General features: G+C 30.1%; 2 protein-coding genes and 1 long non-coding RNA gene across 3 annotated transcripts; 1 reads left to right on the top strand and 2 right to left on the bottom strand.

Annotated features, from left to right (window-relative positions):
* Positions 1-180: 180 nt before the first annotated feature.
* LOC103840776 (tryptophan aminotransferase-related protein 1) lies at positions 181-3,086 on the bottom strand. Its single transcript, XM_009117294.3, has 5 exons — positions 2,780-3,086; positions 2,085-2,394; positions 1,433-1,710; positions 911-1,203; positions 181-820 (listed from the first exon to the last, which is right to left on the bottom strand). Exons 1-5 carry the CDS (start codon positions 2,845-2,847, stop codon positions 603-605), a joined length of 1,167 nt encoding a protein of 388 aa, XP_009115542.2. The 5' UTR covers positions 2,848-3,086; the 3' UTR covers positions 181-602.
* Positions 3,087-3,373: 287 nt separating this feature from the next.
* Positions 3,374-8,905, top strand: LOC103840887 (F-box/kelch-repeat protein At4g33290-like). The gene is given in 4 exon segments (XM_033279278.1): positions 3,374-4,023; positions 4,025-4,740; positions 4,743-4,935; positions 4,937-8,905. Coding segments are annotated over 4 exon segments (1,215 nt in total). The 5' UTR covers positions 3,374-3,916; the 3' UTR covers positions 5,136-8,905.
* Positions 8,906-11,436: 2,531 nt separating this feature from the next.
* On the bottom strand, positions 11,437-19,477 carry LOC117128012. Its single transcript, XR_004451089.1, has 2 exons — positions 15,777-19,477; positions 11,437-15,442 (listed from the first exon to the last, which is right to left on the bottom strand). It is a non-coding gene; the product is annotated as an uncharacterized LOC117128012 (long non-coding RNA).
* Between the last annotated feature and the right edge of the window lie 5,576 nt (positions 19,478-25,053).

Below are 25,053 nucleotides of genomic sequence, written 5' to 3'. Positions count from 1 at the left end.
TGGTTAATGTGGTTGTTTAATACTATCTTTTAATAATATCAAATTAAACAAAAAAGATCTGAGATACAAAAATTATTATCAAATATTTATTATTCATAATAACTAAATGTCATATATACGTTAATCATATTAGGCCATTCCGTAGATTTTATTTAAGGAAAATGCAAGAATATTTTTTGTACACTATTAATCAAATTAATAGTTAGTTTAATAAAAAATATAATATAAATTAAGATGAACCAATCTATTTCTATAAGAATTCTGAATTTCATTTTTATAGTGACACGTAACTACAAAACAATATTGTAATGTTTCTCAATTAATATATAAAGGATTTTACAGACGTATCACTTTTATACCATAAAAGATAAATTCATCATGTGATGAATCTATACGTATTTTTATCCAATTCGTTCAAATTACGTCTCCATATAGAAAAGTTGACATTTTTTTTATTTAACACTTAATGATAGAAAAACCTTTTAAATTATTATTATAAGATAAATTCAGAAGAAAGGAAAACATCACAATGCCATTGTGCTCAACATTACGAAAAGAACAACCATTATTGGAAATGTCATATGGAAAATAAAAACAATAACTTAAGGCTCAAAGCAGGGGATCTCCTCAAAGCAGTTAGGATACTTGATGGTGAGAAGCCTGTTGAGAAAGTCCTCAAAGTCTTTGTTGGGTCCAAGCATGTTGACGCGTACGTACTTCTTATCACTGCCACATCGCTCTCCTCCTCTTGTCAAAACATATTTTTCCTTCAAGAGACTTTCGAGATCCTTATCTTCGTTACACCCCAGCCATGCAAACGCTGCAACAACCATTTCAACATATCCAAAACCATTAGTGGACGACCAATACTACATATTCAACACACACAAAATGGTTTATGGTTTATTACCAGGATAAGTTGAGCTGCTTTTGCCAAAGAAGTTGCAAAAGGCTTGAGGGTAATCAGGTAGAGTGAATGTGTCACCGGTCTTATCTACGACCCAGCGTAGACTCTCCCACCGTGTCTTCACCTTCTCGTTACCATACTCGAAGAAACTCTCCGATTTGATGCGACAACTTTTGGTGAGTTCATTGAGGATCACGGTGGCTCGAATCTGCGACTCCTTAGACACACCAATTGAGTTGATTGTTAGGTATTGCACCATCTTCTTAGCCACCTCTATGTCCTTCACTAACGCCCACCTTCACTCAAAAAAAAAGTAAATAATTTCAATACTAATTAATGCTTGTATAACGAATTGCATAGATAAGGACCAAATGTGCCTCGTTTCACTGATTGTTTCTCACACATAAATGAACAACCAAAGTGGAGAAAGTACGTTTATCAAACTCTCACACTATATACCGACAAGGATTCAGGGTCAAGTAACTTAAATGATTTTAAACTAAGTAAGTGGTTAGTTTGACTCACCCGATGCGGGACCCAGCGTGACCGGCGATCTTAGAGAAGGTGAAGAGCATAATGTCGTGGTCTTGACGGTGAGTGATAGGAGTGTAGTGTGGCCAGTAATACGCAAAGTCGTATATCACTTTCCCACCACGGTTCACCACCGGCTCTCTGATGGTCCCATCAGGATTGTTCGGTGATGTCACAATCTCGATGTATGGTCCGGGTTTGTTGAACGTTCTTGCGTCTCCTTCCCACTGGTACAGCTGCGACTGAACATACGATGCCTCCTCCTCGTATGTCTGTAACAAAACGTATAACATAGATATTAAACGAAATTTAAAGGATAGGAATGTAAGACGTTAGCATTATTAATATTAAAGTTCAATTTATGTTTTTTATCTTTGGATGTGTCATGTGTTGCGTGCTCATGAAACATGTATTTGCAGACCATCATAACATGTTTTGTAGCTAGGATATAATTAGGTTATGGATTTCGATTTCCAAATTAAATTGTGTGATCTACTATGCTACAACCATAGTACTAACAAGTGATGATGCAACAACTAGAACATTTATGTTTTTATCATCTCTATAGCCTAAGTGCCATTTCATGAATATGTTATGTTGTTATTAACAATGTTGTTTTAAATCTATTCAGTGAGTGAGGGCTTACGGAGTAGTAAGGAACCGCGGCGACAATGCTGAGAGGCTTGTCCTCAGAGAGAGAAGAAAGTGCGAACAAAGCGGCTTGACAAAGCTGTGAAGAGCCATTACCCACCACGATGTAGCGTTCTTCAGTCGCTGCGTTGCCGATCGCACGGTGCAACGCCTTGATCGCCTCAGCAAGATCTTGCCGCAGGAACCAACACACGTTCGTCTTATCGCTAAAGTAGCTCATCAGGTCCCATCCTGGTATCACCACAACACACCTCTCCTTCATCGTCATACTCATCCAATACTCTTGGAATGCCGTCGGATCTCCTCTGAGAATGATAATTAACACAAGCAAATTTATCATATTCTTTTTCACTTTTATTTTATTCGTTATGGATTCCTTTTAATCTCGTTTCTGCGTTAAAGATATCCTTCACTTTTATACATTATACAAAGTAGTGTATTGTTTCTCAAATATGAAATCACAACGCTTAGGGTTTTGCAACAAAATTTATTTGACAAAAAATATAGTTGACGATAGTGTCAAAGACAAATACTAGAGAAAAAGTATCGTTTGAAACAATCGAGCCACCGTGATCCTCAATGAACTCACCAATTAAATATAATTTCTCTCAAAGAAAAAAACAATCACGCATATATGTTACTTGGAATTAAAACGAACTTAGCCAATTTTTTGGTAAAATTAACACATACTGATCGAGATTGATGACCGGGTTGGCTGCATCACTGCTGGAAATCTTCATGTTTTCAAATCCAAACATCTTCTCCCCTGACCTCGCTCACTATGTTGCTGCTATTGTAACTAATGTGTTTGAAAACCGTATGGACGATGGTGCTTTTTATAAGGACGCAGAAGGTGAAAGATATGTGATGTGTATCTGTCAGCTTATGGGAAAAGATGCGCCAATTTCTGTGGTCAATATTTTGTTTATTCAACACTTTTGGGTCAAAATGTATACCATAAATATCATATTTTCTTCACTTTTTAGTATGCCAAATGTCTTTTTTGTTTCTGTTTTTTTTTGTCATCCTTGCCAAGTGTCTTACTTGTGTACAGAGTCAATTTACAAAAGGGGAAATGCAATATTTAGATAATGTTACCTAAATACACACTTAGATTTACTTACAGTGTAATTGATTAAAATGTAAACATGCCACGTAAGAGATAAGAACACAGGCTTTGCTGTAGCTGTATAAGCAACGTGTTGTGTTATATTTCGACTAGCAATTTCCCTTTTATTTGTTCTTATTGTGAATTTGGAATAGTTAATTACTTAAGATATATATATATATATATATATATATATATATTTTAACGCTTATTTATTACGATATTACAATTATGAAAAAGATTACATAGATATTTTATTATGTATGTAAGATAGAGAATTATGAAAACTAGTCTTGGTAAATCTTTGGAGTGTAAATGTGATCCGTATAGGGTTTTCCAAAAATTGGAAGCTATAGTTTCAGTTTCTGACTTTATATCGTGAGTAAAAATTTGGTTCTCCAACTATCCGGTTGCTTGGTTTTAGTTGTTTTCCTACCCCTGCTCAAGACCCAGTTATTGAAACATGACGACACAAATACAATAAAAAATGTTCCAAGATCAAGAAACACTTTTTTTTTCTTAGTCGACAAAAAAAAGAGATCAAGATTAACAATTATAAATGTGATTATCCTAAAAAAAATATAATATATAATATATCTAGCCCATGGTAGGCCCAGCTTCGTATAGAGTTTACGAGTCTTCCGTTGTTACGTATACATAGAGATTCTGAGGTTCAAGGGACAAACAAACAAAAACCTAGTTGCAGGTTTAATTAAACAATGACTAGAATCTCCGATCTTCCGGTAAATTTGGTAGAGGAGATCCTCTATAGGGTTCCCTTGAAATCAATGAGAGGAGTGCGATTAACTTGCAAAGAATGGGACACTTTCAAAGATGCATATTGGTAAACTAAGGGCAGTAAAAGAAGGTGAGTCTCTGATGATCGCAATGATAGATTACAATCTATATCTCATGAAGGTCACTCTCGTGGACAATGAAAATCCATTTATAGAGTGTAAAGGTAAACTTAACAAACAAAATAAGATATCTCAAGTTTTCTACTGTGACGGTTTATTGTTATGCATCTTCGACGATGATGATACCAAAGCTATTGTTTGGAATCCGTATTGGTGTCAAACAAGGTGTTTAGAATTTAGATATTCTCATCGCCCATATAGACGGGACATGTTCAGTTACGCTCTAGGATATGAGGACAAGGGCTCTTGTCGTAGCTACAAATTCTTGAGGTTTATAGATCAGTGCGTTGACTATAAGACCAGAGACGAATTTCTATGGTATGAGATTTACGATTTCGACTCTAGTTTATGGAAGTCTCTTGATATCACTCCACACTGGCGTATACTGTGTCATCAGCCTGGCGTGTCTCTCAAAGGAAATACTTACTGGCCTGCTTCACAAAGAAACACAAACGATGTGATTGACGATCACATTATCTGTTTCGATTTTACAAGTGAGAGTTTTGGTCCCCTTCTGTGTCTCCCGTTTGACGCTGGTGATGAGGACTATGTGACTTTATCATGTGTTAGAGAAGAGAAGCTTGCTGTTTTACTTACGCACAATGAAGCAGGTCCAATGGAGTTTGAGTATGGATTACTACTAAGATTGAGGCAGAAAAGATGTTGTGGAGCAAGTTCTTGAGAGTGTTAGAACCGGATCATAACTCTCTGATTACAGGTGATAGTTTCTTTATTGACGAGGACAAGAAAGTCGCCATGGGTTTTGAAGAAGACTACTCCAAAACTTTCAACATTGCTGGAGAGGCTGGATACTATAAAAAAACTGAAATTCGTAGAACGTTTAGGGGGAAACATACACTGTAGGGCAAAGGCGTGTTCTTATGTTCCAAGCCTAGTGCAAATTAAGCAACCTGCTGCAGGAGGTAAAAGGAAACACCAAAGCGACTTAGAAAAGCAACGATGTGATCAAAACATGTCGAGACTTGTCTCACTTAAAAAGCGTGGCACGGTTTGGTGGTAATCTGCAGGAGGAAAGCAAAAGGAGAATAAACGAGATGATTAGTTTTCCAACTATGTCTTTCATTTACTCTTCTGATACCGTGTTTTTAATTAATTAATTAAGACTAGAGGTATCACCGCGCTACGCGCGATTTGTTTGTCTATAAAACTTACATGTATATTTTTAATATTAAACTTAAATGGCAAAATTTAATTATATAACTTATTTGTTTTGATATAATATTTAACAAATTATAAAGATATTTTGAAAAATATAATTTTTTTCTTCAAAATATTGTTAATTTATATTTTAGTATATATTTTAGATTTAAACATAGTTAAAAATTCTATTAATCTTTTAGTAATCATGTTAAATTTTATTAAAAGTTCAAATACTCTACATTTAATAAATTTTTAATATTTTCTATTATTTTATATTTCATATATTTCTTTATAAGTATTCTGATTTAATTTTTAAACTATTATTTTAAGAATAGGTAAATGACCTTCATTTCATATATATATATATATATATATATATATATATATATATTTATAAATGTGTAATAATTTTGAATACTTAAATCTGTAAAGTTTGATAACCAATAAAAATTATTCAATAATCTTTAATTTGAAACTATAGTTATTCAATATTAAAATTTGTTTGGTATTTACTATTATTTTAATGATAATTTATTAAAAAAAATGTGAAATCTGGAGATTTCAATGAGGATGATTCCATGTTTAGATACTACGTAAAAGTACTTTGGATAGATTATGCGTATTTCAAATATGCAGATGTTATTAGTCATTGTTGTTGTGTAAAAAATAATATATATATATATATATATATAACATTGCAATATTGTTTGTACGTTAGAGTAGAAACATACTTCCATTACTATTTTACATTCTTAAATTAATTATTAATTATTAAACAGTTTAAATGGAGTTAAAATAGCGGAAATCAGAATATAAATTTTTCGAGATTTGAAAAACTTTCTCATATTGCATCGATTGGTGATGTTCTAACCTAAATTGATCTTTACAGAAAATTATTTCATAATGCATTGATTGGTGACTAAATTGAACTTTACACAAAAATATTTGGTATAACATTATAAATAAATGATGGAAAATTAATCTAATGTATATATATATATGATAGACTGAAAATAACAACTAAAAGAATTACGGCAAATTTCTCAAATTGCTCTTTTAAGATTTAATAACTCACAAAGAGGAACATGACTAAAACATGTTTCAACAAAGAAGTAAAAGACCATTTTACTTTTATTTTATAGATTTAAATATAATAATTATTTAAATAAAAATAGGGTCGACGACCTATTTCCACACCATAACTATCATATAGTAACAGATCCACACAAACTTTCACCCTCGTCATAATTAGACACAATTAAACTATCTCAACCTATTTCCACCCAATTTTAAAGATCGAAACTCGTTTCCACACAAAGGAAGATTGAGCTTGGTTTTGATAGTTATTGTGTGGAAATAGGTCGTCGACCCATAAAAATACAATAATAATTTTTATTTTTGAATAATACAGTTTTGAATTCAAATTTTTTTTTTTCAGATTTCTCAATATTTTAACTTGAAATCCCAAATTATTACTGAAACTAAAAAACTTTTATGTGAAATTGTGTAGTTTGTTTTAAAGAAAAATCATGTACACACCCCTCTAATTTAAACCATAATTCTATATTAGTTAACTATAGAAGTATAAATGTCTATTTATCTTTTAGTGAAATCTCTTTTTTGTCATTTTGACCCTTGAATGCTATATTTGTAACAAAAAAATTCTAGATCATCCTAAAAAACTTCTCAGAAAAGTATTTGTAATGAGCTAATCAAAAGCCACAAACATATTTTAATTTTTACTTTAATAGTATATGCTGATTTTTTTCAGTGGTACACACGAAAAGCCACAAAGTTTCATTAATTATTTACTTTATTTAGTATATACAAATCTTGTATGTTCTGACAAACGTTTTGACATAACTTTATTTTAATTTACAAAACATTTAGAGTAGACATCAAATTCACGCTTAAGATAATTTTTAATTTTATTTTTACTGAATTTTAATTTTTATTTATAAATATTTTTTCTTTATTTTTTTAACAAATTAAACACAATGTATCCATTTAGTTAGTTAAACGTTTTATGCTGTTTATCTGAAAATATCATATGAAGTACACTCTAAGAGAATGCTAAAATTGGCTTAGATCGTAGAAATTTTCTTGCGCTACACCCAACTGCTAACTTATATATTTCAATTTGTTGCAAATGTGTTATGTATGTTTTTTATTATCTGTTCTTCTTTTCTACAATATTAACTCAATAAGTTGTTTTTTTCATAAGTGTTCTTGCATGTAAATGTTAATTACTTTATCAGTATTGAGATTTAAGAGTATAATATATATATATATATATATATATATAATATGAGTGTGTGACTTGCTAGAATTGACCTACCACGAATGATTTCCCTTGGTTAACAATAATTGTTGTATTATATTTGGCTATAAAAGAAGAATATATAGTGCAACAAACATAGTTAAGGAGAGGAAGATATCTCTAGATTCGATATTTTTTAATGATGTTGATTGATTGTTAATGTCCATTTAGTTATCATGTAGGGTTGTCTAGTATTTGTTTGGGCAGTTAATTTTTCTTAGTCGCTTTCTTTTGTTATTTTATAGTATGTTCTATTTTAAGTAAAATTAATGAAAACTTGACGTTTTGGTTTTCTTTTAGCCAGCGAAGTGGAGATTGAAGGAAGGAGGAGCATCGTATACGTCGGCTATAGTTTAATAAATTAATGATTAAAGTTTTTTTTTGTTGCAAAACAATATGACATGGCAATTTAAAAACATATGGTTGGCTGATTTTCTTTGCTGATGTGGACATCCTCTCCTTTCAAGTTATTCTTCTTTTAGTATAGTATAGATGTCGTTTTGGTGTTGGTTACCTCTTTTTTTTTTATATGTTACATTTTTTTGGATGATTAGTTTTAGGGTTTAATTATAGTTTCGTATTCCTTAGGTTTTCACAGATAACAAAGATCACTATAGTGACGACATTCCTACTCCTCCACAACTCTCTGAGTCAGTAAATGAGATGATTAGTCTTTCAAGGATTAGTGACGACATGAGCTGAGTGGGTTTTTATAATAGTGTTTATTTATTAAATGGTTTTGACATTTTGCAACACTACATATTTTATCGATTATAAAATGATGAATACAAATGTTGGTATCTTAAATATATTATCGTTGTTGAATAATTAACGTATTTCATCTCATTTTAATTTTTTTTAAGACTTCATATGCACAAAAGAAATTAAATTTTACGGCTAACATAAATCACCAAAACTAAATAGACAATATCGATTGTATAATGACGAAAATGAATTAGGTTTTCTGCTCTCGATTTGTTTACTATTTACTTTTCATAAGTGATTTTATTTTCTACCTCTATAAAATTTTGCTTTCGTTCCCGTCTTTCTTTCATTGATATGAGTTAAGTTTCTTTTTTTAACTTCTTCTATGAATTTGGTTTACATAAGTATCAATTTAAAAAAAAATAGACATCTGTAAAAATTAGTTAACTTCAGAAACATATCTAATAATAAAAATTTTGAAAACAAAACACCGGCAAACAATACTAACGGGTTAATGTTCAAATATAATATATCAAGTTGTTATAGAATATAAGTGCAAACTCAAAATATAAATGTCTGGTCTAGTATATGTTCACCAGCTCGGTCTAAAAATCATCTAATTCAAAAACAACAAAACAAATTACTTATTTCACCAGTGCAGGTAATATCTGAGTCCGAACGGATAATATCTGAACCCGAATGGATATATAAAGATAATCAAACATAAGTATATATAACCCTATATTTCTAGTTTATTTCTCTCACTTTATTCAAAATATTTGTATTAATAATGTTTATTGCTCAAAATTAGATAGTAAATTATGGACAAAATTATTTGCTACTCAATTAAAATACATATTAAGCTTTTGTTTCTTGCCTTAACAAAAGTTGCATTTAAAATTTCGAAACAACTACTAATTTTGTGTCTTTCTAACCTATTAATAGTTTACTCTTTTAAAAATTAGAAAACCAGTTAAGTTAAAAATACAAAAAATAAATTAAACAATGAATAATTTATTTTTTTTTTCTTCAAAATTTAAATATTTGAACCCAACCCAAAATATCTGAACCCGGACATAAGATACCCGAACAAGACTCGAAATGTAGAAATATAACCCAAACCTTTATACTGAAATATCCGATATGAACCCAAACGTGTATCCGAACGTCCATCCTACGATATATGATTATTTTTATCTTGCTTGAACAAAAAAAACTTAAACCATTGATCACAAAATTTTCAAGGTGGGATTTTTACCAATTTTAGTAATTTATAGTTGTTTTTAAAAATTCAAAATAAAACATATAAGAAAAAAACTAATTTTTTATTATATGCTTAATGTGATTGTTGAATTTGTTTTAATAGTATAAAATTAAACAAGAAAGAGAGAGGTTAGAAAAATTATTATCAAATATATATTATTCATAATCATTAATTATCATATATATGTTAACCATATTTGGTAATTCCAAAACTTTTATTTAAGGAAATAAAAAATTCTTTTATACACTACTAATTAATTTGATTGTTAGTTTTTTTCCTAACAATTCTAAGAATCATTTTCATGATGACATGTGGCTACGAAAATATGTTGTAATGCTCTAGGATTAATATATAGGGGATAGTATACTTAGTGGAGGATATAGAAATAAATTATATCTGAAGCAGAATTATAAAATCGGTTTCATAACTTTATAAAAATAAATTTTCAACATGAGCAGTATTATACAAATTCACAAAACTATACTAATTTTAAAAATTTATAGTGGACGGTTGCCCCTTTTAAAGATGTCAATGAAGGCCGCAACCTGCGGTTATGGCCAAGTAGCCTAGTAGCGCGGTGGATATAGACATGTACACAATTTGCGGCGAGTCGTGTCCACACAAACAAAAATAAAATAGAGTCCGCTGCGGATTGGACTATTTGTATGCTAACTCGCTTAACAATTTTAAAAATAAGAACTTTGAAAGAATATAAAGATTATGAATAATATAAGGCACAAAGGTTTTCCTAAATATATTATTATCGATAACAAATGGAGTTCCGCAGGTTGGCCATAAAATCACTTAACTATGCAGGACATGTGTGGACGTAAAGTTGAACCCCTTACAGGTTGGCCTACTTTTATATGGATTGACCCATAGAAAAAGACCCCCTCTCAAACACAATGTAGAATCGTCTCAAACACATGTGGATTCGTCACTTACTAGCTAACCATAGTTGGTGCAACGAAAAACATGTTTTCTAAATCTTTCAGCTATCATATGTTTACATTAAATTTTGAGTAAGTGGTTATTTTTTATATAATACCTAATTGATAGAATTAAATAAAGCTATTGTTTGAAAAAATATTTCATCCATTTAATGTATTTTATTGGTTTTAATGTTTAATGTTTTTATTATTGATATGGATTTATTGGATTAATCCATTATTATGACCTGCATTAATTAATTTTAAACTATTTTTATGATTGAAATGTGGTAATCTACCTATTTATTTTTCTAACGTTTATTTTTAAATTAAATTAAACCAAAAACGTAAATGTTTGTTGTGTTAGGTGCACATTTTTAAAGTTTGTTTTAGAATCTATCGGTCAAATCACTAATGTTTAATTTGTTTAGGTATGTTTATTTAAATTTAAAATCATAATTCTACGTATGAAATAATCAAAATTAGATATTCATCAACTTTTATTAAAATTACAATTTAATATGATATTAACTTATCATTGTGTTTTTATATTTTTAATTTATATTTGATTATTTAAAATAAAAAATATTTGCAATTAAATTAAAATAATATTATAATTTTTAAATTTTTCTTAGTATTTAATTTCTAAAATACAAGGTAGAATATTTTTATTTATGATGCTCTACCCATTAAAAAAAGTTATACTTTCCAAATTTTTAAAATACATTTCAATAATTTTGAGAATAATTTTGTTAATGCTTCAAGGCTTTGTCCTTAAGAGTTGATTGATCACTTCAATTATAAAATTATTATTACTAAGAAACAAATCCGCACGTTCGTATGGGCAACTAAATTCTTTACCAAAAAAAGTATTTAATATTAATAGAATTATCTATTTATATTTAATACTTTTAAATTTTGTTTGATTTAATTAATGAATATAGGGGAAATTTCAATTATACACTTTGTAGTGTACCACTTTTCACTTTTACCACCACTAAATGGACATTTTCAAAAATACATTCTTCATTAAATGGCAAAAGACTAAATTAACCTTTCCTTATCTTCAACCATAAACGCCTCTTTTCAGATCTATCTTCTCTCTCGTGGAGATCCACCGTCGCCGTATTCATGAGTTTCACGGTGTCCGTCTTTAACGAGTTCGTCGTCTTCTTCGTCAAGCTTCTCTTTCGTCTTCCTCAAACATGTCGTTGCTGTATTTATGAGCTTCACCGTGTCTGTCTTTAACGAGTTTGTCGTCTTCTTCATCGAGCCCCGCCGTCGTCGTATTCATGAAATTCAGTGTGTATGTCTTTAACGAGTTTGTGTTTTAGTATCAATTGCTCTTTCTACGATGAATTATGAAAGTAAGACTTTTTAAATTAGCTTCTCTCTTTCTTCCAAATATATTAATTTAGTTTTTTTTTTGACTGATTAGTGACAGTTGTGTCTATCTTGGTTCCTTATAATTTCTAGAAAAGTTTCCAATGAAACAATCAAACAAGATTGCTTTAGACTTCTCATTTGAACATGTTGATCTATAAAAGAAGTATTTTTAACAAGAGTTGTATATGTCTATACATATAAATGTGTGAACTCAAGAAGTCTTTTGTTGTGTTATCCTATATTATTTGTAAGACTTTTGTCGAAATACATGAACACTATGCTTATCCATCTTAGACCATGATTAGAAGTTCATATCATCGTTTTATTAAGTTCATATCATTGATGCTTCAGACTTCTCATTTTGAATATGTCGATTTAAGAGAGGTATTTTCCAATAGTACACTGCATATTAAGGAATTATAATCCCTTATAAATCTGGGTTTTAGGATATTGCTGATAATACATCTCAACGATTTACAAGGTGTTATAAAAGAAGTTCTTAAACAAGAGTTCATCGTATATATCTATAGAACAACATATAAACATGTGAACATGAGAAGTCTTGTGTTGTGTTATCCTATATTCTTTGTAAGACTGTTACCAAAATACATGAACATTATGCTTGGATAAGGTATCTTTACACGATTAAAAGTTAACATTATCTTTTTATTTCGTCAGGCAGTTAGATAACAATGAATTTTGCACATCTTCGTGATTCCTCTGAGGATTTATGAAGCTGGAACAGATCCACTAGACAATCTAAAAGTGATTATCCAATCGTTGTTTTGGTCAATAATGTGAAGCATTTTATAAAAGATTATAAATATAGTTTTATATGGGTTTATAAATTTGTAAATTAGAGATTTGGGAGACTTATAAAACTTGTTTATTATTTGTTACATCTTTTGGTTTAAAATGTTTGGATTCTCTAAGGAATACAAACATTTGGTGACCCCAACGCATCCAGATCTTAATGACATAGATTTTGACAGTGTTGTACAATTAGTTCAACAAGGATATAAAAAGAAGAAAAGTTAATGGGAACAAAATTTTGTGGATTTACTTTTTTGCAGTATATGATATAAAGCAATAACACATGAAAGAAGATAAAAGTGAAGAGAAAAGAAATTTAAAGGGCAAATAAGAGTTTATAAATCATTTACAAAAGTTTATAAAACATTTTTGTAAGTTTATAAGCGATTTATAAATGTTTATAAATTATTTTTAAGAGTCTCTAAGATCTATGGTTCACTTTCTCAGATCAACCAATGGGGGTGGATCTATGATTATTGATGAATGTAAATAATTTATAAGGGTTTATAAAAGCAATTTATAAACTATTTATAAAAGTTTATAAAAATGTTATGAAAGCATATATTCAATTTATAAGGGGTATTATAAGAGTTGTATAGGTTTATAAATCAACTAAAAGAGTCTATAACCATTTAGAAAGCTTTATAAAACAACTTATAATGGTTTGTATAATAGTTTATAAGGGTTTATAAAAATAATTTATAAAATTGATACACCATTATAAAATAATTTATAAGGGTATGTAAAATTATTTGTAGGAGTCTATAAACCATTTATAAAGACATATAAGATTTGTAAGTCCGACAAAAGAGGTTTCTTCGTTCGTGGAGCTGAAGCGGTGGGGTCTGAAGCGGTGGAGCATTGTTCGCTGTCCGCATGTGCCTCAGAATCTGCCACGTATCATCATCTCTTTATAAAACATGCACGTGTTCTTTATTTTTATGAATTTAATCTTGTGTATCAAAGTGTTGGGCTTTAAGCCGAAAGACTTGTGCCCATAATTTCAGCCCATGAGGCTTAAATGAAAAGAATGTTGACAAAAAAAAAAGATTTATAAGGGTTTATAAAAGATTTTAATGGGTTTTGATGAGTTTGTATAGGGTTTACAAAAAAATATAAAGGTTTTATAAGACTTTATCAAAAGATTTATAAATAGTTTAGAGAGTCTTTTTAAGCTGTTTGAGAAATATCTATTCAGCCAAAAAACATATCAGAAGAATCAGGTTAGTGGTATTTTGAAGTGTTACAACTTTTTATTTCATGAAATCAGGTGTAGAGTGTATGACAAAGCGTTGTAAGTATATTAAGAAATGAAGCATTGTTAAACGATAGTTGCTTGTTACTAGTACTTAATCTGAAGGATGAATGCTTCTTGAGACATTAAGAAACATACATTCAGAAAGAAGTCGTTATAGTCTTCTTTGAGTGTGAATTCAGCTGAATCAAACCGCCAAGCAAGAGGAGTAGAAGGCATCATCATCATAGAGCCATGGCAGATTGGGGAGCACCAAGTTGATGAGCTCTTCAAACAATCAGTAGACTTGGGATATTTTATTTTGATTTACAAGAATGTATAAATTGATTCATATAGGTTTATAAATAGATTTGTAATACTTTATAAAATATCTACTGCAGTCTATAAGAGTTTATGAAGGTAATTATTTTATGAAGTCTTATAACATTTTATAGAGGCTTATAAATCTGTATATAAGGGTTTATAAAAATATTATAAGAGTTTAATAATCTTCATCGCACAATTTGTAAGAGAAAATAAATCTTTTTCAAGAGTTTATAAATCTCTTATAAGATTTTATAAATCTTTACATTTAGAAGTAAAATATTCATAAAGCTATTATAAGTTTAAAAAGTTTAAAAATTAAAGTCGGAGATATAAATACATGAAGATGCTTGTTACTAATTTTCTTAAAAAAGAAACTAGAGTAAATGTAAAGTACAAATGATTTACAGCTTACAATCACTTATAAGAACACGTGTTATACATATATATTACAGAAAGACATGTGTCAACCATCTATAAAGTTTTTAAAACATATATAAATATTTATAAAGCTATTTAAAAGAGTTTATAAAACTATTTACAAGAACTTATAAGCTATTTATAAGAGTTTTTACATTTATTTATAAGTGTTCATAAATTAATTTACAAGGTTTATAAATCTATTTTTAAGAGTTTATAAATCACCAAATTAACCAACTTTCCACCATTTCTTTGCTTATTAAAGAACATCATTCTTTTACAGTTTCTTTTATAAGGCCTTATAAAAAGGTATAATTGAGTATTGAGATGATTCATTGAGAGATACTTGGGGTTTCTGAATTTATAATGGTTTATAAAAATTTATAATGGGTTTACAAAACCACAATGTTAGATGAACGCCTCAGTTCTGCAGATGCACATAATGTATCCAGACCAGATATATAGCCTTCTAGGACCTTTCTCACAGCAATAGCAAAAGTCTGATTAACAAGAGTATAGCAGCTCTTGTTATTGGCTTCTTCATTTTCACCTACTTAACAAGAGAAGAAAGACCAAAGAACCAAAGCATCATATGTTTCAAAGAATCTGTCCCAAGGCGTCAGTGCTTGATAACCGATGCCACAAGCTCAGACTTTGGTGGGTTGTCCTATCAGCTGGCTCAGAATAATACATAAGAGAGCTTATGTATGCTAATAAGAGAAGACTCAACACCTTGCAGGGCATTCAACACCAACCTAACCAAGCTTAATTCCTATTAAAAAGCAACAAAATTGTCAGAGAATGTGGCCAAAAGAATAAGTAGTCTCAATATACGTCTTTCATCTAAGCACTAAAGATATTCCATTGTTCTGTAATTAATTACTAAGAATAGAAATCTAAGAACATCATATCGTAATCTTCCCAAAGATAATGATTTTGCTGTAATTCAATACAGTACACCGAGTACTAAACTCAAATAAAAAAAATTGATACTTCTTTTTTCCCAAATCATTCCTTATTAGGTTTCCGATACTAGCCACTCAAGCAAAATGCAAAGCTCATGTTTCCACGCATACAAACATGAAAAGCGTAAATGGTGAACTTACAGAGACAAAGGAAGAAGATAGAGGAGAAGCACGAGTTGGAGGAGGAAATTGGCGGCTCTGAGAATGTAAGGACTCCCAGTTACTTGGTGGAAAGGTAAAGCTCCTCCTATTTGAGCTTCTCCAGAAGCGAATCAACGCTCGTCGCCATCGTCATTATTTCTCAATGGAGGAGAAAGTGACAGATCGTCTTGTTCACCTGAGCTTGTAGAGTTTTTCAGCTTCGTCGGAGAATTCGTCAGCGCCGTCAAATCCGCCGGAGACCTCGCCAGCGCCGTCCGAAGAACTCGTCAGTGTCGTCGGATTTGATCACCGTCGAATTCGAAATCAATCTGGGAACTCTCAAATTTAGAATTGGGGGAGAAAGAGAGTAATTTAGGTTTAATTATTCAAGGGTATAATTGTACTTTGTCTATTAAAATTTTAATGGTAAAGTTGAAAAGTGTAAAGTTGAAAAGTGGTATTAGCAAAGTGGTATTAGTGGCAATTCCCCATGAATATATTAGTTTAAAATAAAACAATTTAATAACTTAAGAATGAGACGTAAGATGTACGTAACAAAATTAACTACAAATTGGCTGTTGAATTTAGAAAAAAATAAATTAACATTTTTATCAGGAATACCGAGTTGAGACGATGGCAAAGATTGGTCAACCTTCTCTCGTGTTCAGTATTAGGGATGTCAACCTCTTTGATTAGCCTTTGCGGATTTCTTAATCCGAAGTCTGCATGACAACTATTTTGGCATTGGGCATTTTTTTTAACCCATAATTGGTATTTCAGCATGTGCAACCATCAAACCAGAGACTAAAGCAAATTGACAAAACATAATTCCATTAACCAATAGATGGTACTCAGGAACCTATCATTGACTTACGACACTGTTTCAAAATGTTTCTCGCCAAATGTTTTTAATTCAGAGTATCCTTTCATCCACAGATAAATATAGATTCTTGATTTAGGCTTCGATCTCCACTTTTTAGGCATCTGCCTGAATGAGACACAAGACGCTCTTTTATATAGTTATTTTTTATAATAAATACTCCTCATATCCTTTATTTTAGAATATATTTAACTTCATTTTATATTTACTCTAAAATAGATTTTGAAATAATCCTACTCTATTTTTCACTTTATAATAGAGTAAAAATAGATATGTTCCATAAATAGAATAATTTATTTAGTTTTTGGTTATAACTATTGCATTTTAAAATAGAATACTATAGGAGAAGAACCTAACTCCATTATAGAGTTATTATATTTTGAAGAAAAAATAGAATAATCCATTGGAGATGATCTTATGCCATCAAAATAGTAATAGTACTATTTAATCCATTATTTACTAAAATTTGTATCTGTTTTTTATTAATTTATTATTTGTGTTCCATTTTACTCCCACATTTATTTATTATATATTTTTACTATACACAAGTTTCAAAATATAATATACACATATGAAATATTAGTTTGAGTTATTTTAAAATTTTAAGTTTTTTTTTTAAATACTGATCAATTAAGGAATTTATGGGAAAAGATCAAATATTGACAATGTTAGCTACTCAAAAGAATAACAAAAAAAAAATTGTAGTTGTCTTTTAATAATCTCCCAAAAAAACATAATAGAAAATAGCAATTTGCAAAAGTATCCATTTACAATTATAAATAAAAATTAATCTTGACCTTATTATTACTGGAAAAAATCTTCTTAGATATGAAGTTTTTTACTGCAACATTTTATCTCTATAATATAAGACTGATCGAATATTAAATAGCAGATGAGTACTGTCTAAATCGTTGTAACTTAGCTAATAATGTTTTTTCTGTGTAACCAATAAGCATTGTTCCTATTGCCCATTTATGGGTCAAATTATATATATAATTTTAGTAAATAGCAAATGATTGATGCAAATATATAATGTTAAAAAATTGAGTGGCATTCGAATTTAATAGAGTTTTTATACAATTTGTAGTAACAATTTTCGAAGACGTAACTGTTGAAAAACTTTAACTAAATGAAATGGTTGTTTTAAGAGATATAACTACTTAAATGAATGGATGCCTTCTAATCTCAACTCTATGTAAGCAATTCATATTTAAAATAAATCTAAAACATTTAGCTTAAAAATTATTATAGAGAATATTGATCTAATAAAATTGAAAAGTGAGTTTCCTCCATATTGTAACCTAAAATCGAAAGAAAATTAAATTAAGATCAGACATGAAACGATGGTTGCGTGAAATATTATGTAATGGAAATAGAGTGCCAAATATGTGTTTCATAGAGTTCTTCAAGATAAAATATGTTATTAAGAACACTATATTATAGAATAACAAAAAAAAAAGTAATAATTGGAAGATATAAAATTATTTCAATGAATGAATGCCTTTTATTTCCAATATGATTCCTACATAAATAATTCTCATTTATAATATTAATTTAAACCATTAAATTAGACTTTCTTAAGAACCAATTTCATGTATTGGCACTCATGGAAGTATAACTTACAACCGCAATTCTAAATGTATTATTTTCAGTTTTATGCTTAGTTTTTTTTGTATTTAGTAGTTATTTATCACTAACATCACCACATTCATTTAGATATTAAATTTTTGTAATATAAAATTTTATAAATTTTTACCTTATTAAGTTTCAAAATTTACAACTGTTAGATAAACTATCATAGAAATTCAAACAGAAGTGGAATAGATTAAATACGAAAAACTATTTTAAAATTACAACAATATTTTAAAATTTATTTATATGGCACACTCACATTATATTTATGGTAAAACCCAAAAAATTATTAGATATTATCAATTTTTTTTATACTCTATAATATACAGTCGAAGATGATTTTATATCTATCACATTCATATATTTTTTTTAACTTTTAGCTTTTATTTGTGTATTTTGAAATAACAAAATATTTGTATAGAAGAACATGTCTTTTACTACAACAGTTTGATAATTTCCAATCTTATAAATAATATATTCTTTTTGTTAGATTATAAAACTATGATAAGTTCAATGGTTGCATTAGACTATTTTTTATAAAAAATAATGACGCAAGTATAAAACAAAACATATTTGCTATTATATATAGAGAAACCTATAAAAATATCATGAAGATGTTAAGAGAAATACATATGAAGGTCATATCCAAAGATCTCATAATCTTTCTATGATGGTGGTGTATGAGGAATTAAGATAACTAAACACTTGAACGTGTCGATTGATTTATTGGTGCATTATTCAGAAATCAAAAGAGATGTATGAAATGATGCGTCGTTGAAATTTTTTAAAGAAGTAGAAAATATTTTGTTGTTCATAAATTAAAGAGGTACTAGGATAAGACCCGCGCCTTGCGCGAAATTAAGTTATTATTTTTATTATATTTTGGAGAATAAAACAATAGTTTGGCTTCATTTGGATTATGGGTGTTCAATTCGGATATCGGGTTAGTTTCGGTTCGATTCGGTTTTTTTCGGTATTTCGGTTAGTAAAATATAACTACTATTCTAAATCCATATTTACTTTGACTTTAGTCTTTCACATACTTTTGAAAGATTTCAACTCGACGACTAAATTGATCAGCCAATCTTGTTGCTTTAAATCATTAGTATTTATATATATATATATATATATATATATATATATATATATATATATATATATATATATATATATATTATTTAGTTTGAATATTTATTAATTAAAAATTCATATGCGTTATATTTTATGATCATTTGTAACTTATTATAACAAAAAAAATAATCTATTGATCACAAAATTTTCAGAGTGGGAATATTCAAATTTCTAATAATATATAGACGTTTTGAAAAATTCAAAATATAACATATAAGAAAAAATATAAATGTTTTTATTATATATTTAATGTGATTTTTTAATATCTTTCAATAATATAAAATTAAAAAAAAGAACTAAGATACAAAAATTGTTATCAAATATTTATTATTCATAATAATTAATTTTCATATATACGTTAATCATATTAGGTAATTTCGTAGCTTCTAATTAAGGAAGGTGCAAAAAAAAATTTGGTAGATTATTTATCAATTCGATAGTTAGTTTAATAAAAATATAATGTAAGTTAAGATAGACCAACCTATTTTTCTAAGAATAGTATATTTTATATAGTCATTTATTAAATGAGAATTTATAATCATACAGTTCTATGATCATTCATATCATTTTATAACTGAATATTTAAATCATCGATAACAAAATTTTCAATGTGAAATCTTTAATAAGTTTATAATTTATAAATGTTTTTAAAAATTCATTGATATTTTTAATATTAAAATATTTATGTAATCTTATGGTATATAGTATAATATATATATATATATGTTTTATTATTAAATTATATTTTTTACTCATATGGTTTTAAAATCATGTGTATCTTCTTATAATATTAAATAAAAATTCATATTAATACAATTTTATGATCATTTGTAACTTATTATGACAAAAAATAATCTATTGATCACAAAATTTTCAGAGTGGGAATCTTCAAATTTCTAATAATTTATAGACGTTTTGAAAAATTCAAAATATAACATATAAGAAAAAACATAAATGTTTTTATTATATATTTAATGTGATTTTTTAATATCTTTCAATAATATAAAATTAAAAAAAAGAACTAAGATACAAAAATTGTTATCAAATATTTATTATTCATAATAATTAATTTTCATATATACGTTAATCATATTAGGTAATTTCGTAGCTTCTAATTAAGGAAAGTGCAAAAAAATATTTGGTAGATTATTTATCAATTCGATAGTTAGTTTAATAAAAAATATAATGTAAGTTAAGATAAACCAACATATTTTTCTAAGAATAGTATATTTTATATAATCATTTATTAAATGAGAATTTATAATCATACAGTTCTATGATCATTTATATCATTTTATAACTGAATATTTAAATCATCGATAACAAAATTTTCAATGTGAAATCTTTAATAAGTTTATAATTTATAAATATTTTTGATAATTCATTGAAAGTTTTAATATTAAAATATTTATGTAATCTTATGGTATATAGTGTTTAATCTATATATATATATATATATATATATTTATTTTATTATTAAATGATATTTTTTACTCATATGGTTTTAAAATCATGTGTATCTTCTTATAATAAAAATGTTAAACCATTGATCATTAATTTTTAACATAATAATTTTAATAGTTTTAGTCATTTATTGTCGTTTTTAAAAATTCAAAATATAACATATACGAAAAAATCTAAATTTTATTTTTATAGCTAATTTGATTGTTTAATTTATTTTAATAATATAAAATTAAACAAAAATGATGGAGGAGATATAAATTGTTATCAAATCTTTATTATTAAAATCATTAATTGTCATATATATATTAGTCATTTATGGTAATTCCGTAGGTTTTATTTAAGGAAAGAAAATATCATATCATATCATTATATCATATAGTTTGACCAACTTATGTATCTAGCAAAATATAAAAATTGAATGTGGACCTACTTATTTTTCAATTGAATGTAATTGACTACCTAATTGAGTGCCACCTATGCATTAGGGCTTCTTTTAATTAATACAAAATTGAGGTTACATCTTTTCAAATGTTCCTCAATTAATATATAAGGGATACGAACAAGTGTGTCTTTCAGAAATTAAAATAATCCTGTAAAAAGTGTATGATTCAAAAATTAAAAGAATCATGTAAAAAGTGTTTAGGAAAAAGATGTTGACATGAAGCAAATAAGAGTTGCAAAGGTTGAACATGAATCTATGAGAGACAGCAGCAAGATAGCAAGGCAAGACAAGGGTTTGGAGTTGTTAAACAAGTACTGTCCGTACAAGAGAAGAACCCTAACCCTAATGTAACTTGCAAGACAAGAGACGGACTTAGTCTGATCAAGGAAGCTTATTTAAATCAGCTAGAAGTGTGAAGAATGCCGACACAAATTAAGGAAAGAGAGACGTTGGAGGAGAGTCACGGGTTGGTTAAGGAAGATCAGATCAGAGTGGACCATTGTGAACGGTCGCTTTCTACTCGGCTGGACGAGCCTGACCCGCCAGACCTCTCTCCTCTTTGTTTATTCTTATTTGTACTTCCTTGCATTTGTTTATTGTTTCTCTCTTGGCAACTTGTGATCTGGTTTGTCTTTAAATAGGTTGTAACATGTTCAGAATTAATCTAAGGAAATGTGATTCCTCTTTACTGTCCTAATTCTCTCGGGTACGACAATCGAGGTGTTGTCAGCTTGCTTCTTCCTCGACGCCAGTAAGGCCTCCGGCGTCGGGTCTTATGCTCCGGCATTTGTCTATCTCCATCGTCTGCTCGTTCCTCTAGCTTTCTCTCTCCACCATCATCATCTTGCGTTCCGTTCTCCACCGTCATCGTCTCGCGTTACTCCATGTCTCTGTCTCGCTTTCTCGCTGGATTTCTTGTTGCTCTCATCATCATCACATCCCCCGTCCAGAGCGTAGTCACCTCCACTCCTGCTCTTCTCTTCATCACCACCTCCCAAGCTCACTTCATCGTCAACAACTCTCCCGCTCAGCTCGTAGTCGCCGCCATTCCTAACCGCGTTCTCGTCGTAGCTCCTCTCAGTATTAACAGAAACACCAGATCTATTAATTCTGAAGGAAAGCTCGCCAGATCTGCTCTCACCGACCTTCCCTCTTCCACTGTGTTGACTCCCTCAACACTATCAAGTAGACACTCTTCCAGATCCAAGCCGGGTGCTCAGCAACAATGAAACCTCCATGGGGCTCTGGTTTACATCGACGAGTCCCACCGGATATTACGAATCAGGAATGAGAGAGAATCGAGAGAGAAGAGATGAGAGAGTTTGTTACAGATTAAAAGATATTTCTCATTAGTTCAAAATCAATGTACAACGTTCACTTTATATACAATCTATACTAAACCAAACTTAAGGTAAACCGGCAAAAGGAAACCGAATTTAACCAATATAATTTAAACTCTGATAGTCCCCCTCAAGATGTGCAGAAGATGTTGCGTATGCACATCTTGGATTTCAGATGTTCAAATTGATAAGGAAATAATGGTTTAGTAAGGATATCTGCAACCTGATCCTCTGTTCTCACATGAAGAGTCTTAAGCAAACCTTTATCAATCTTCTCACGCACGGTATGACAATCAAGCTCAATATGCTTAGTCCGTTCGTGAAAGACCGGGTTTGTCGCAATATAAATGGCTGCAGTACTATCGGAAAAGAGAACTGGAACTGATGAAGAAGCAACACGCAGTTCACGAAGAAGAATACACAGCCACATCATTTCACAAGATGCAAGCGCCAAAGCTCTATATTCAGCTTCAGCTGATGATCTAAAGACCGTGGGCTGTTTCTTAGAGCGCCAAGAAATTAATGAATCACCTACAAACATCGTGAAACCAGTAGTGGAGCGGCGACTATCAACACAAGCCGCCCAATCAGCATCCGCAAAGCCTTTCAAAGTCAGATCAGAATGAGCAGAGTAGAACAAACCCTATCCTACAGTACCCTTGATGTATTGTAACACCTTATATACTGCACCAAGATGAGATGTTCTTGGAGCGGAAGAAAACTGACAGAGTTTATTTACTGCGAATGTGATGTCAGGTCTTGTAATTGTCAAGTACATCAAACGACCAACAAGGCGTCTGTACATCTCCCGATCTTCAATTAAATCTCCATCCACTTTAGACAACTTCAAGTTTGGCGTCATAGGAACACTAGATGGTTTACAGTCTAGCATGCCTGTAGAAGTGAGAAGTTCCAAGGCATACTTGCGTTGACATAGAGAAATACCATCAGATGTCCTAGAGATTTCCAAACCCAAAAAATACTTAAGGCTTCCAAGATCACGTAGCTTAAAGAAGCTCTTAAGATCAGACTTGAGTTTCACTGCAACAGCATCATCAGTACTAGCAATTACGATATCATCTACATACACCAATACCGCAACAAAATCATTCTCATTTTGTCTCACAAAAAGAGTATGATCACCATGAGCTTTCTGAAACCCAAGCTGAAACAACGAGGTGGAAAATTTCTTAAACCACTGTCGAGATGCTTGTTTGAGACCATAGATGGACTTCTTCAACTTACAAACAGCATTAGGTGGCAAGTCCCCCTTTCTCTCTGCATAACCCTCAGGAAGCTTCATATAGATTTCTTCATCCAGTTCACCATTAAGGAAAGCATTTGATATATCTAACTGATGAAGAAACCATTTCTTTGAAGCTGCAACTTTCAACAACAATTTCACCGTAGCCATCTTTGCCACTGGAGAAAAAGTCTCAGTATAATCCAATCCCTCCTTTTGAGTATAACCTTTACCAACCAACCGAGATTTTCTTCTTTCCAACGTGCCATCCGCATTAAACTTCAACGTATGTACCCAACGACATCCAATAGCTTTCTTCCCTTTAGGCAATGGAACAACATCCCATGTATCATTCTCCTCCATTGCATCCAACTCCTTATCTGCAGACTCAGTCCATTCTTTAGATCGCCGTACCTCAGCATATGATTGTGGAATAGGGATATTTGTAATGCTATTGATGTAAGCAAGATGATGTGAAGAAATTTGAGAGTATGAAAGAGTAGAAGATATGGGATAAGCAGAGTCATGAACAAAGTAACAATGAAAATCCTTTAGATGAGCAGGAACTGTTCTCTGTCTTTTAGAAATTTGTGGTGATAAGGTTGAAAAAGGAGAAGAAGAAATATTTGGTGATGGAGCTGATGGTACGGTAACTTTTGGAGGAAAGAAATGAAGTGATGATTCATCCATCTTCTGATGTTTAGCCATAGGAAAGATATCTTCATGGAAAGTAACATTCCGAGATATATATATCTTGTTGCTCTCCAAATCCAGAAGTTTGTACCCCTTATAGCCAGAAGGGTAGCCCAAAAACACACAAGCACGAGACCGAGGCATGAACTTGTGACGTTGTTTTGGAGATGTGGAACCATAACACAAACACCCAAATGTTCGAAGCTGATCATACTGAGGAGCTTTACCCATAAGTACTTCATAAGGTGACTTATTAGCAAGCAAAGGAGATGGAGTTCTGTTGATGAGAAAAACAGCAGTGAGCACACAATCTCCCCAATATTGTAAAGGAACTTGAGACTGAAACATCAATGCACGAGCAACATTCAATAAGTGTTGATGTTTCCTCTCTACAACAGAATTCTGCTCTGGTGTCTCAGGACAAGAATGATAAGAAACAATACCCTTCTCCT

Source organism: Brassica rapa, chromosome A09 (assembly GCF_000309985.2).
Source record: "Brassica rapa cultivar Chiifu-401-42 chromosome A09, CAAS_Brap_v3.01, whole genome shotgun sequence".
NCBI lineage: Eukaryota > Viridiplantae > Streptophyta > Magnoliopsida > Brassicales > Brassicaceae > Brassica > Brassica rapa.
This window is presented reverse-complemented; position numbering and strand designations above follow the sequence as displayed.